Genomic DNA, 15,511 nt, shown 5'->3' on the forward strand with positions numbered 1-15,511 from the left:
TATCTTAAACGTCAACCTACAAGTTATGGTATACATCTGTTGCCTTCCCAGTCACTTACACATGAACATCTCTTTACATGGTCAGGTTGTACTCTCCTGAATTAACACACACCCAGACAGAGAAAGAAGGAATATAAGACTGTGGTTCGGCTCCTCCAAGTTAGGAGTGCCTCATTTTTTTGACTGGACCTCCTCCATGTACTGCAGTCCTGTATAATGACACTCGCTTGTAATAAAGCAACTTTTTGTTCAGCAAAGCGTCTCCGATGTCTCTTTTGACCCAGCCGCACTGCCGTGTCGCCCTTCTGCCCGGTAGAGGGTGACAAGACCAGAAATACACATCAGTATCATTTGGCCCGTGGGACACCAGTTGTAAAGCCGGCTCTCAAACCGTGGTCTTCAACAGGGGTTCCGCGACTCCTATGTAAGTGGATTGAAGGTACTCCAAGGGGGTCGTAAAATTTTGGGCTGAAGACACTTTAAAACAATATATTTTTTAAATTATTGTATGTATTTATATTATTCACAGATTTCAATGTCAGTAAATACATATTAGCATTAATCCGACACAAAAAAGTCGTTGACAGTTGACTGTGTACGCCACACCGCTTGTGTGCGTGAGGCTGATGCTGTGTGATTACTGCTTCGAGTTAGATAGCTCACAACTACAACTACACTTGACACTTACAACGACTTAATATCTCCCATGCAGCAGTGTGACATGGAAGTCAAAATGAATGCCATATTTTAAAGAGAATAAAATGACACCCATTTTAGCTGCAATTTGTTACTTCTTTTTTTTTTACTATGCCTCTGTGATCCAAATAACACTTGCAAAAATATTAGTGAAAACTGTAAAATTGTGTGTATTATTAGTGGGCCTGTTGCGTATGATCTACTAAAACAGTGTGTACAGTTGATAAGGTGTGTATAAGTGGTGCCGACCTTCCAATTCAAATGCAGATTTTTGGGGGTCCTTGGCCTGGAAAATATTGAAGACGCCTGCTCCAAAAGATCAACTCCACTAGCCTGCTCTGATTCTTCTTTGACTTGTTGCATAATTGTCGTGTACCAGTCCAGGGTGTACCCCGCCTACCGTCCGATTGTAGCATAGATAGGCTCCAGCGCCCCCCCCCCACCCCCCCCCCCGCGACCCCGAAGGGAATAAGCGGTAGAAAATGGATGGATGGATGAATTTATGGTAGGCCAGCAGAGAAGGCCTTGATGGCCCTGACAGACAACATTCACACTCACATTCACACACTAGGGCCAATTTAGTGTTGCCAATCAACCTATCGCCAGGTGCATGTCTTTGGAGGTGGGAGGAAGCCGGAGTACCCGGAGGGAACCCACGCAGTCACGGGGAGGACATGCAAACTCTACACAGAAAGATCCCGAGCGCAGGATTGAACCCATAAATCATGATCATAAATTAATAAAAGTTCATTTTATTTTTAGTTTACTTTTCATAAATATATTCAATTATTCATCATATTCTCTTCATGTCATATTAGGATCCAGTGTAGCTGTTTTTAAGTTACAGCTTGTATCCAATCAGAATTCAGATTGCTAGTTGCCAGCCCTGTGTGAATTCTGCCGGAGGCCTTCTGAACCAACATTAGCGGCAGCTGTGCAGTTAACGAACGGAGGACATTCAGTTAACAGATAGTTGCGATAGCCGATCAGATCACAAGTTTTTGACAGTAGCCCATCTAGGTAGCCTTACGTTTAACATGATTGTGATTGGATACTCACTTGTCACTCCCAAGTATCCAATCAAAAGTTGTGATTTACGAAAGCAGAAAGTGGTACCGGAACCTTACCCGGCCAGCGGAGAAATCAGCGGTACTTGCTTTTTTAACCAACAAAGAAGCAGAGCAAAACGTTGATTAGGTGGCAGATATATATTTGCAACGGCAATTTCAAGAAGGATATTTAAAGAGAAACTAGATCTTGTGAAACGAGGTCGGCCAACCCCGGAAACGAGTTAAGCTGTCCTGGCGGTGAAATGGTTTCCCCGCCACTTCCACTCCAATCAACCAACTACGAGCAGTACCAATGGCTTTACAAATTGTGACTTCAAATATATTTTTTCACATTCAATATGTTTTTTTAAAACTATTTTAGTTCCAATACGGGTTTATTTATTTTTAAATAAGCCAAAAAAATTGCCCATTTTGTAGTGACAAATCGAGGTGATTCAATGCCCAGTAGTGCACAAGTGTGTTTCTGTATAGTATTTTTCAAGCCATGGACATGTGGTGACATAAATGATTGTATTTTGAGAGGTATTTATTGAAGTCGGACAAAGTAGAACATCATTGAAGGCCAATGGGGGGGGGAAACGCACGGCCCACCACTGGTTAAACTATTAGCTGCCCAGAGTTAGCTAACTAACTTAGAAGGCCACAAAACATGGGCCTGTGGCCCGCAAATTACCTGCGAGTTTGAGTCCCTTGCTTTAAAATAGACATCAGTGTACACAATATGAATTCAAAGTTATCACATGCTATGTGTGCTAATGTTTATGATATTATTTCCTCAGTTTGATGAAATATTGACTTTGCAATTGTTGCAAGTATTGGAAGTTGCCCTGTTATCATCCTTTCTCGTGAATAATCCTGCAGTGTTTGTCCAACGTGCGAATTGGTAAAAGAATCGTTAACAAAACTGGCAAATGATTTCTTCTAAGACAACTAATCAGTTGAATGCTGTGAGAATAACAATAACCTGATATATGAGAACAGCCATAGGCACATTTATCTTCAAAAAAGCACATTCTATAAATATGATATGCTTCCAGTAAATTAACATTTTTAAAACACAGCATGTATCTCCAACAATGTTAAACAAAGTAAAAAGGCAAACATGTCACATGTCAAATCTATTTATTTTCCAAGAGTCAAGTCAGTGTTACTGACACCTCCAGGTTCTAGCCAATGGCTTGACAGGGGTGCGGGACATCCGGGACAAGGAGGGAAGTGAAATGTGTTGTGGATTTCAAAGGGGAAAGAAAAAGAGAGCAAGTCACGGAGATTGAGCCCTTTGTACGAGAATGTTGTATTTTGTAAAATAAAGAAAGACAACCTGGGAATCTGTCTGTTCCGCCATTTGGGATGTTACGATATTGACGGACAACACAGAGACGGTCCGGGGTGTTGGTGTTATGTGGCTAATTATTTTGCGGGCAGCCGTGACTGTCGCGTTGTTTGAAAGATAAACTGTCTTCTAATTGCTATTCTCGCGCGACACCCGGTACATGTATTTACGTCTATTGTCGTTCCAGATATGTAAATAACGTAAAAAGTGTGTGACTATTTCTACAGACAACCCTGCCACTCGTGTCGTTTTAAAGACAAAACCATTAACTGATTTCTAGTTAAGCGCGATAACCTGTCTCGATTAACCTAAAGATTCACAACTGAACCTTATCGTACCAGCTACTTCTCGAACTGGGTATTCGGTTGCATTGGTTTATTGGTTTACAACACTCTCATTTACTGCACATTCATGTTATCATGCTCCAACCTGTGACGTTATACTATGTTTTCAAACATGCAGAAGACATGTATCACTTTTAAAGGGCATTTTTGGCACAGTCCAAAGTGCATCTACATTGACACCACTTCTTTTGTTTTTTTTTTTACAGCTGAAGGTGCACTCATTGGAGAGAGGCTGCCCTTACTTGTGCTCAAGACGCAAAAAAATGCATAAGCAAGTCCATGGTAACGTTGCTTGGATGGCAACATATGTTGCTCCAAAACCTGTATGTACCTTTCAGCATTAATGGCGCCTTCACAGATGTGTAAGTTACCCCTGTCTTGGGCACTAATCACAAAACCATCACAGATGCTGGCTTTTCAACTTTGCGCCTATAACTATCCGGATGGTTCTTTTCCTCTTTGGTCCGGAGGACACGACGTCCACAGTTTCCAAAAACAATTTGAAATGTGGACTCGTCAGACCACAGAACACTTTTCCACTTTGTATCAGTCCATCTTAGATGAGCTCAGGCCCAGCAAAGCCGACTGCGTTTCTGGGTGTTGTTGATAAACGGTTTTCGCCTTGCATAGGAGAGTTTTAACTTGCACTTACAGATGTAGCGACCAACTGTAGTTACTGACAGTGGGTTTCTGAAGTGTTCCTGAGCCCATGTGGTGATATCCTTTACACACTGATGTCGCTTGTTGATGCAGTACAGCCTGAGGGATCGAAGGTCACGGGCTTAGCTGTTTACGTGCAGTGATTTCTCCAGATTCTCTGAACCCTTTGATGATATTACGGACCGTAGAGGGTGAAATCCCTAAATTCCTTGCAATAGCTGGTTGAGAAAGGTTTTTCTTAAACTGTTCAACAATTTGCTCACGCATTTGTTGACAAAGTGGTGACCCTCGCCCCATCCTTGTTTGTGAATGACTGAGCATTTCATGGAATCTACTTTTATACCCAATCATGGCACCCACCTGTTCCCAATTTGCCTGTTCACCTGTGGGATGTTCCAAATAAGTGTTTGATGAGCATTCCTCAACTTTATCAGTATTTATTGCCACCTTTCCCAACTTCTTTGCCACGTGTTGCTGGCATCAAATTCTAAAGTTAATGATTATTTGCGAAAAAAAAAAAAAGTTTATCAGTTTGAACATCAAATATGTTGTCTTTGTAGCATATTCAACTGAATATGGGTTGAAAATTATTTTCAAATCATTGTATTCCGTTTATATTTACATCTAACACAATTTCCCAAATCATATGGAAACGGGGTTTGTAAGCAGACTTAAGAGGTAAACAAAACCTGCTAAAGTTATAACCTCCTGGCGGAGGTAATAAAATAAATACATAATGAACATAATGAACTTAGCACAATTATGGAACGCGAGCACTGCACAAACACTTGAGCATTTGAAAACCTTGCTAAAACCACATCTTATTACACTAGTATTCTATAAATAGCACCTTGGTTTTATAATTTATTACCGCTGCAGTTCCTTATTGTATTATTCATGTCTTTATTACTTTTACTGCTTTTATTGTCTTATGTGCAATGTGAAGCACTTTGGTCGACCTGTTTTCAAGTGCTGTATAAGTACAGTTGACTTGACTTCATTTTAACACTAGAAAATGGGCTGTATTCTCCCACTGTGTAAGAGTTAAGAGTGAGGACACATACAGTATTTATTATTTTACATTTACACTTAAAGTACCGTATTTTTCGGACTAAAAGGCGCACTTACATTCCTTTAATTTTCTCAAAAATCGACAGTGCGCCTTATTAACCGGTGCGCCTAATGTACGGAAAAATTCTGGTTGTGCTTACTGACCTCAAAGCTATTTTATTTTGTACATGGTGTAATGATAAGTGTGACCAGTAGATAGCTGTCACACATAAGAGATACGTGTAGACTGCAAGATGAGGCCAGTAAACAACACCAAAACTTTAAATGTTCCATTGAGAAAATAGAACATTACACACGGCGCTTAAAAATCTGTCAAAATGTTTTAGTACGACTTTGGTAAGCTATGAAGCCACACCGCTTGATGGGTGGTGGCAGCATTACGGCTACTGTAGATAGACAAATTGTGCTTCAACATACAAGTATTATTACGGTGTGTGTATAAGGACCGCAAAATGGCACCTATTAGCGCACATGTTGCATATCTTGCAATATCATGCAAAAACAACTTTTCTTACCTTTTGGTGCCTACTAATCTGTATTTGGGATCTGCATAAGTCCTGAAAATGTGCGCATGTCCGCCATTGTAGTCCGTGCCGATGCCGTAGTCGATAATTTTCTTCTTTTTCTCTATCTTCTTGTTATGGGGCATTCATCCTCCGCTGTTGCCATTTCTAATATAAAGTAGCGTAAAGTTCTAATTTATATCTGTCAGTAAACTCGCTATAAAAGCGCTAAAAACTACCCGTGTAGTGGGTTTACATAATTCACTCAAGGAACTTTAGTTATTAGAGAGTTCCGGTCGGACAGTTTTTCACGGGACACATTTCTGGCGTTGTTGCACTAGTGAGCCACGGATGAGGAGATGCTGCTCCGTTATTGATTTAAGTAAAGTCTGAATGTCATTAAAACAGTTAGCTGCATCATTTGACACTTCTTCCACTCCCGTCCTTGCACGCTACACCGCTACAACAAAGATAATGGGGAGAAGACGCTGCCGAAGGTCAGCCACATAAATAAGACCGTCCACAAAACGGCGCATCCTAAAGCGACGGTCAGAAAGTAACTAGAAGATGGTCTGTAAAATATAATCTATGCAACATTTTGACCAAGGAACCACCATTACATGTTATGTAGACCACAAGGAAGTGTTTTACATTTAGAACAAAATCATAATAAGACCCCTTTAATACGCCTTATAATCCAGTGTGCCTTTTGTATGAAAATAGACCTGAGTGGACCCGCTCATTAGCATTATGCTTTATAATCTGGTGCACCCTATGGTCCAAAAAATACGGTATTTAAACGGCATGTGGAGTACAAATGAGCTTCTTGAACACAAATGTTTGCTGGTTTGTTGTACCTGAGGACCTCGTATCCCCGGAAAGCCAACTGTTCCATTGGGACCGGGTTCTCCCTAAAGTGAAACATTTAGCTCCAGGTGAGTACCATATTTTGTATTTTCCCATTCTTTTAAAATTAATTTTTGTTTGTTACCTGTGGTCCATTTGCTCCTCTCAGGCCAATTTCACCTTGTTGACCCTGACGACAAACAAGATCTTGACACAAGTGTCTGGTGATATGGAATGAGTTGGTTGTTTACTCACAGGAGGTCCGGTCACTCCTGGGACACCTTTTGCTCCTTTTGGACCCATTTTGCCCTAGGAATCACATTAATTGATGTTACTGACACATACAGTGGGCCTTTGAATTATAATCAGAGGTAAGGTTAATATATATTTTTTGCATCTATTTGGCATATTCTTTTAAATCAAATGACAGTGTTAAAAACTGAACGTAGGTTTCTTGTCAATGTTTATGAATATTAATAATTATTCTGCCTTTTTTGGGCCAATTTCCAAGGTACTGAATTAAAAAGCATAACAGTACTACCTCATACTTACATGTGGGCCTGGTGGTCCACCAAAGCTTAGTGCTCCACTTGTTCCCTGGAAAAAGTCAGAAGGATATCAAACACAAAGTATGTATATGACATATGGGCTAGTTAGCTAAATATTTGGCTCTGACCCGTGGTCCTGATGGTCCGGGGAAACCCGGAGGACCCCTTACTCCAAGTATTCCCTGTAAGACAATACCATAGAGATGTCGTGGTGCAAAGGTTGTGTGATTAACAGTGTACGAGAAACTGAGTACATTAAATCTTACCAGGTACCCTGGATGTCCAACAAAGCCTCGGATACCTTTCTTCCCCTGGAGAAAGTAAAGCAATAAAGATGATTTGTTTTAAAGATGAGTGTATTAAGTCTTTAGCAGTGGATGGTCACTTAAACCTTGTGTCCTTTTGCACCCCTATCGCCTTGTGGTCCAGGCTCCCCTTCATAACCCTAAAGAGGCATTATACCGAGCTTTAATCCACATAATTAGACTGATACATTTAGATTTAGATATAAGGCCTCCTTGAACTTTGAAGGTTCTAAACATTCTTACCCACTCACCCGGCTCCCCTTTGCTGCCTTTCTCTCCAATGTAGCCTTGGGGTCCCTAATGAACCAAGCACAAGATGCATTTTTAAAAAAGCAGTTCATCTAATTACTTGTTCCTTATCTCATGTTTGACATTTCCTGAAAGGTTGATAAAAATCCACCAATAACCTTTTGAGCTATGTTGCTGTTGTTCGAGTGGAATGAAATAAACAGAGTGAGCCACATGAATACCATGAATTGATTAACGTGGACCCCGACTTAAACAAGTTGAAAAACTTATTGGGGTGTTACCATTTAGTGGTCAATTGTACGGAATATGTACTGTACTGTGCAATCTACTAATACAAGTCTCAATCAATCAATCAATCAATCAATCAAAGCCCTCTTGTCAGTCATCTATCTTTTTGTATCTGTGGTTGGACACCAGGCAGCTAGCATACACACACAGAAGTTAAGCCTCAAGGCAAAAACGGAAGGTAACGCAGTAGAAATGATCTGGATAATCCCTAAAATCTTAAAATCTTATCCAATTTCTGACAATTCCTGAAAGTTTAATCAAAAACAGCCCATAGTTTTAATGAGTTATGTTGCGAACTAACTAATGGCAAGAAATACATGTGGTGGAATACTGTCTGTGAATTTAACTATATTACTTTGTAGTTACTTTCACTAAAACTAAATATAATTTGGGAATATGACCTGCTCAGTGGCCTTGTGGTAAGGGTGTCCGCCCTGAGACTGGAAGGTTGTGAGTTCAAACCCCGGCCGAGTTAAACCAAAGACTATAAAAATGGGACCCATTACCTCCCTGCTTGGCACTCAGCATCAATGGTTGGAATTGGGGGTTAAATCACCAAATGATTCCCGAGTCCGGCCACCGCTGCTGCTCACCGCTCCCCTCACCTCCCAGGGGGTGAACATGGGGATGGGTCAAATGCAGAGGATAAATTCACCACACCTAGTGTGTGTGTGACTATCGTTGGGACTTTAATGGCCTACTGAAACCCACTACTACCGACCACGCAGTCTGATAGTTTATATATCAATGATGAAATCTTAACATTGCAACACATGCCAATACGGCCGGGTTAGATTAGTAAAGTGCAATTTTAAATTTCCCGCGAAATATTCTGCTTAAAACGTCTCGGTATGATGACGTTTGCGCGTGACGTCACGGATTGTGCGGACATATTGGGACACCATTGTGGCCAGCTATTAAGTCGTCTGTTTTCATCGCATAATTCCACAGTATTCTGGACATCTGTGTTGGTGAATCTTTTGCAATTTGTTTAATGAACAATGAAGACAGCAAAGAAGAAAGCTGTAGGTGGGATCGGTGTATTAGCGGCTGGCTGCAGCAACACAACCAGGAGGACTTTGAGTTGGATAGCAGACACGCTACAGCTTTGGCTTCCAAACATTTGATCGCTTGCCCGTTCGTGCTTGCCGCTATGTGCATGTCACGTACGCAACTTTGGGGAAATATATGTGCTGTATGAACTTTACGGAGGTGAACGGTACTTTAGGCTGTGGGATTGAGTGTGTTGTGCGGGTGTTTGAGTTGTATTGGTGGGTTATATGGACGGGAGGGGGGAGGTGTTTGTTATGCAGGATTAATTTGTGGCATATTAAATATAAGCCTGGTTGTGTTGTGGCTAATAGAGTATATATATGTCTTGTGTTTATTTACTGTTTTAGTCATTCCCAGCTGAATATCAGGTCCCACCCGCCTCTCACAGCATCTTCCCTATCTGAATCGCTTCCACTGCCCTCTAATCCTTCACTCTTACTTTCCTCATCCACGAATCTTTCATCCTCGCTCAAATTAATGGGGTAATCGTCGCTTTCTCGGTCCGAATCGCTCTCGCTGCTGCTGGCCATGATTGTAAACAATGTGCAGATGTGAGGAGCTCCACAACCTGTGACGTTACGCTACTTCCGGTACAGGGAAGGCTTTTTTTATCAGCGACCAAAAGTTGCGAACTTTACCGTCGATGTTCTCTACTAAATCCTTTCAGCAAAAATATGGCAATATTGCGAAATGATCAAGTATGACACATAGAATGGACCTGCTATCCCCGTTTAAATAAGAACATTTCATTTCAGTAGGCATTTAACTTTAACTTAACTTTAACACACTTTTGACACACCAGAATAACAGATTACAAATGACACACATATCTTAATTGACATGTATCTTAACAGCCCTACATTATTTTGAACCTTTGCACAAAATGTAACGTTTATTGATATTTTTTGGTTGAATGATGTATAAATCGCTTCTGAAAGGCCGGCCAATAACAGTGCAGGAAGCCATGGCTTAAACAGAAACCACACAAGTCACAGCAAGAGGAGTATTATCTGCTGACTAGTTGGAAATAAGAAATATTTTGAAATCCTAGCAAGGTTGCTTTATATAGGTGGCAAAAAGTGGACATATCAGAAATAACTAATGTGTATGTTGTAGCATCCAGAAGAAGTGCACACAATGTCCAAAGCGCTTTTTAACTTTTATTGTCAAACTTCTACTGACACAGGCCTTATATTAACAAAGGCTCAATTTCAACATGTGGGTGGAAAGATGTGGTCTGGGTCTTCTTAAAGCCAACTTTCCGCACACTGTTGCAAAGAGCCTTGACTCGAAGTTCCTTGATCGTTGTGGATGATCTCTGGAGCACCGAACCTGCTGGACATTCCTTCCAACGGTGCGTTTGCAGTAGTTTCATCTTCATTGTCGGGCAGGGTGTATGCTTCAGGCCACTTTGTAACATAGTCCGTGGCTCTCCATTGGACAGTCCGCTGGGAATTGTTGAAGCTGAGCATGAGATCTGTCTGTGGGGCCCTTGTCTGTCACGAAACTGCACAATGCCCACAATAGTCAACCACATCTCTTCTGTGTTGACCCTAATAAAAAGCTTGCCGGAGGCTCCGTGTACCACCTGTACTCTCTTAAAGCTTTCGGCACCACCTCTTGCCAACATATCTCCCTGTGGCTGGTTCTCTCCAGCCTCTTTGCAGCACGCCATCAGACAGGCGCAGGGTGTCGAACATTAACCAGAAGCCCAATGTAGCGCAAGAGAGCATGGCTATCTCCTTCAACTGATGTCACTGTCTTCTCGTCCAAGCTGCCACTCCATTGCAGCGATGGGTGTCTTTAGCTGTCCATCGGGTGGCCCCATCGCATCCACCTCTGGATTGGGTCCCTCCAGCGTCTCCCTTTTCCAACAATATTGGCAGTTATTCAAATAGCAGGACCGGTGAGAGAGTGCATCAGCATTGTCATGTTATGCCAATGGCCTGTAGGCCAGGTGAAGTCGTATGCCTGTAGCTCTTCAATCCAGTGTGTCAGCTGGCCTTCTGGCTCTTTGAAGGACATTAGCCACTGCAAAGCAACATGGCTCTGACTGTGTAATGAAGTCCACCTAAGTGATAATTGAAGTTGTGGACAGCAGAGACCACAGAAAGTAACTCCTGCCGTGTCACACGGTAGCGGCGTTCAGCCTTGTTAAATCTCCTGCTATGGGGAGATTTAACAAAAAGGCTCTCTGCAGTGAAGTGAATGCCGTCTGACACTCTTCCGACAGAGTAACTGGCTTGCTCTTTTGCTGCAATTTGAACAGACTTGCAGCGACACAGGAGAACCTTTTCACAAACCACCTGCAATATGACCCAAGGCCAAGGAAACTCTCCAACTCCTGCACCGATCTAGGACTGGACCACTCCTTCACTGCTCGCATTTTCTCATGTACCACACCGCCTCCTTTAATTCAATGTCCCAGGAACGTGATCTCCCGTCTCAAAAAGCAGCATTTCTGGAGGTGTAGTTTCAAGCCTGCTGCATTCACCCTCTCCAGCACACACTTGAGACATGCCAAGGCTGCCTCGAATGAACCATCGTGGACCAAGATGTCATCAAGGTCCACAACACACTCCTGGTGAGAAATGCCAGCGAGCACCTTGTCCATAAGCCTCTCAAACGTGACAGGTGTGTTGTAAAGACCAAGCGGAAGCACCCTAAACTGCCACAGGCTTGTGGTGGTTATCAAAACTGTCTTGGGTCTGGGTTTTCATCCCTCAATTTTTCATTGAGGGATGAAAACCAGGGGGACTTGGCCACCACATCCAACTCCTCGTCGATACGAGAAAGAGGGTAGTAGTCTTTTTGGTCACCTTATTTAGGTCGTTACAATACTACTGAAATTGTGTTAGTATCGCTATAAATTACTAAATTAGCGCAAAACAACGTTTTCATTAAAATACAGTTGAAATTATAATTGAGAGACAACTTTGACAACAAATATCCCATATGATGTGTCTGGAGATTCACCTGTTCTCCAGGTAAGCCTGGTGGTCCTGGTTCCCCATCGTCCCCCGGTGTTCCATCACTCCCAGGTCGGCCCTGGGGCCCGGGCATGCCTGGTGGTCCACGGACACCCTTAAGGTACGAGCACAGGTGACACAGATTTTATGGTGGCATGACAATTTGTAGGTAAAGAAAAACTATAATCTTATTCGTAACTAAATATAATTTTCAGATACATCAGTGAGAGAGTGGCATTACTTTATTTGATTACGTGACTCTATTCATAAAAATTAAGTTTGGGTAGGAACTGTACTGTATAATTTATACATAATGATCTTTGTGGAGTTTGCATGTCCTCCCCGTGACTGCGTGGGTTCCCTCCGGGTACTCTGGCTTCCTCCCACCTCCAAAGACATGCACCACCTGGGGATAGGTTGATTGGCAACACTAAATTGTCCCTAGTGTGTGAATGTGAGTGTGCATGTTGTCTGTCTATCTGTGTTGACCTTGTGATGAGGTGGCGACTTGTCCAGGGTGTACCCCGCCTTCCGCCCGAATGCAACTGAGATAGGCTCCAGCACCCCCCACAACCCCGAAAGGGACAAGCGGCAGAAAATGGATGGATGGATTTGTATATACAGATATTAGCCCATACAGCTACTAGTAAGTGCTTATGGACGACGTGGCGCTGTTGGGAGAGTGGCCGTGCAAGTAACCTGAGGGTTCCTGGTTCGATCCCCACCTACTAACAACCTCGTCCCGTCCGTTGTGTCCTTGAGCAAGACACTTCACCCTTGCTCCTGATGGGTCGTGGTTAGGGCCTTGCATGGCAGCCCCCGCCATCAGTGTGTGAATGTGTGTGTGAATGGGTGAATGTGGAAATAGTGTCAAAGCACTTTGAGTACCTTGAAGGTAGAAAAGCGCTATACAAGTATAACCCATTTACCATATATTTATGTAACATTGGCTAGCCAGTGAGACTGAGCCAGAGTAGGATTGTATACATTAAAATGAGTCACATCTAGAGATAAATGCTTTAAAATGTAATATCAGAAATTATCGGTATCGGTTTCAAAAAGTAAAATTTATGACTTTTTAAAACGCCGCTGTAGGGAGTGGTACATGGACGTAGAGAGAAGTACAGAGCGCCAATAAACCTTAATTAACCATTAACCTTGGGGCGGTATAGCTCGGTTGGTAGAGTGGCCGTGCCAGCAACTTGAGGGTTCCAGGTTCGATCCCCGCTTCCGCCATCTTAGTCACTGCCGTTGTGTCCTTGCGCAAGGCACTTTACCCAACTGCTCCCAGTGTCACCCACACTGGTTTAAATGTAACTTAGATATTGGGTTTCACTATGTAAAAGCGCTTTGAGTCACTAGAGAAAAGCGCTATATAAATATAATTCACTTCACTTCACTTAAAGGCACTGCCTTTGCGTGCCGGCCCAGTCACATAATAAATTGCGGCTTTTACACACACATATGTGAATGCAATGCATACTTGATCAACAGCCATACAGGTCACACTAAGGGTGGATGTATAAACAACTTTAACACTGTTACAAATAAGCGCCACACTGTGAACCCACACCAAACAAGAATGACAAACACATTTCGGGAGAACATCCGCACCGTAGCACAACGTAAACACAACAGAAGAAATACCCAGAACCCCTTGCAGCACTAACTCTTCCGGGACGCTACAATATACACCCCCTACCTCCCCCCCCCCCCCCACCTCAACCCCGCTCCCCAAAACCTCAACCTCTCTCAGGGAGAGCATGTCCCAAATTCCAAGCTGCCGTTTTGAGGCATGTTAAAAAAAACAATGCACTTTGTGACTTCAATAATAAATATGGCAGTGCCATGTAGGCATTTTTTTCCATAACTTGAGTTGATTTATTTTGGAAAACCTTGTAAAATTGTTTAATGCATCCAGCGGGGCATCACAACAAAATTACGCATAATAATGTGTTAATTCCACGACTGTATATATCGGTATCGGGTGATATCGGAATCGGTAATTAAGAGTTGGACAATATCGGAATATCAGATATCTGCAAAAAAGCCATTATCGGACATCTCTAGTCACATCACTATTGTTAATTTTTTTAATGTTTTTATTTTTTATAAATGGTTGTGATGACAATGTCAATGAGGGATTTCTAATCACTGCTACGTTGGAATTCTTATTAATATTGATAATGTTGTTGTTATTATTCATTTTTGTTTGACGACTTTTAGATTGTTTTGTGTCATGTTTGTGTGTCCTCTCAATTGCTCTGTTGATTGCTCTTCTGAATGTTGCTGGGCCGGGTTTGGTTTTGAAATTGGAATTGTATTGTTATGGTATTGTTTTGTTGCATTGATTAATTAATTTTTTTTTAAATAAAAAAAAAAAAAAAGGGGTCTCATTATGATTTTTTTTTTACATTTAAAACTCTTCCTTGCGGTCTACATAACATGTAATGTTGGTTATATGGTTAAAATTGTGCATATATTATGTTTAGCAGACTATCTTCAAATCGCTTTCTGACGTCTCTTCAGGATGTGCCATTTTGTGACTTGAGATATCCGCTGATGTAACTACCAACAAATACGTCACTAGCTTCTCAAATGCCAAACGGCTCGTTTGGAGGAAGTATGAGGGAAGGCAAGATTGTTTTCTAAATACTGTATCTCCGCCATACCTCCATGGTTTGATTTTACATTTTCTAGACTTATGGAGATCCTAAATACATGTCCATGTTCTGTGCTTATGGTATGCTTGTAATGTGTAATCTCTTGTGATTTATGTATTCTTTTGTATCATGACCTGTTGAATGTTTACTGTATTAACTTTCCTTAGGACAACGGATGAAAATCAGCTATTGTGCTAATTCCGGCATATTTACATTGTTGCTCTATGTTGATGAATATGCATTGTCCTAATTCAAATAAATAAATAAAACAGGTACCAACAGATAATACAAGTTGGTTTTACATGACAGGACCCTTTTAAGATTTCGAGTTGATAGGTCTGGGTTTTTTGCTCGATGCCTAGCGCTCCCGCACTCTCACTTATCGGGAAGCAAGGACTGGACTAGTTTTAGAATGACCTGAGTCTTGAGTTGAATAATCTAACTTCTTTGAGGGAAACTAGAGCTATTTCAGGTTAAATGGAAAACTTAAGTTAAACCTGTCAAGTTTTAGGTTTAACTTAAGAGTAAAAGTTGTATGCATCACAGTACATGGTGAATAAGGCTGAAAACACTTCTTTATACAAAATGCAATTAATTTATGCTTATTTGTATGATGTTTTTATTTTTAATGATGATTTTATATATGTTCTAGTAATTGTATGCATCTGTAAAGCACTTTGAACTGCCCTGAGAAATTGGTAATTGGCTGAATTAATGGAAACAGATTTAAAGTGGAACTGCACTTTTTTTGGGGAATTTTGCCTATCATGAATTGATTAACGTGGACCCCGACTTAAACAAGTTGAAAAACTTATTCGGGTGTTACCATTTAGTGGTCAATTGTACGGAATATGTACTGTACTGTGCAATCTACTAATAAAAGTTTCAATCAATCAATCAATCATTCACAATC

The 15,511-nt window shown here is 41.5% G+C and overlaps 1 protein-coding gene across 1 annotated transcript in view; it reads right to left on the minus strand.

Annotated features, from left to right (window-relative positions):
- LOC133644665 (voltage-dependent R-type calcium channel subunit alpha-1E-like) overlaps positions 1–15,511 on the minus strand; it is a 495,634-nt gene that overhangs the window by 67,424 nt on the left and 412,699 nt on the right. The window contains exons 56-64 of the mRNA XM_062039342.1: positions 11,943–12,050; positions 7,620–7,673; positions 7,463–7,516; positions 7,338–7,382; positions 7,200–7,253; positions 7,076–7,120; positions 6,779–6,832; positions 6,669–6,713; positions 6,535–6,588 (exon numbers count right to left, since the gene is read on the minus strand). Coding sequence (XP_061895326.1) covers positions 6,535–6,588; positions 6,669–6,713; positions 6,779–6,832; positions 7,076–7,120; positions 7,200–7,253; positions 7,338–7,382; positions 7,463–7,516; positions 7,620–7,673; positions 11,943–12,050 — 513 coding nt within the window. The remainder of the gene's footprint in view (positions 1–6,534; positions 6,589–6,668; positions 6,714–6,778; positions 6,833–7,075; positions 7,121–7,199; positions 7,254–7,337; positions 7,383–7,462; positions 7,517–7,619; positions 7,674–11,942; positions 12,051–15,511) is intronic.

Source organism: Entelurus aequoreus, linkage group LG27 (assembly GCF_033978785.1).
Source record: "Entelurus aequoreus isolate RoL-2023_Sb linkage group LG27, RoL_Eaeq_v1.1, whole genome shotgun sequence".
In the NCBI taxonomy this organism is placed as follows: domain Eukaryota; kingdom Metazoa; phylum Chordata; class Actinopteri; order Syngnathiformes; family Syngnathidae; genus Entelurus; species Entelurus aequoreus.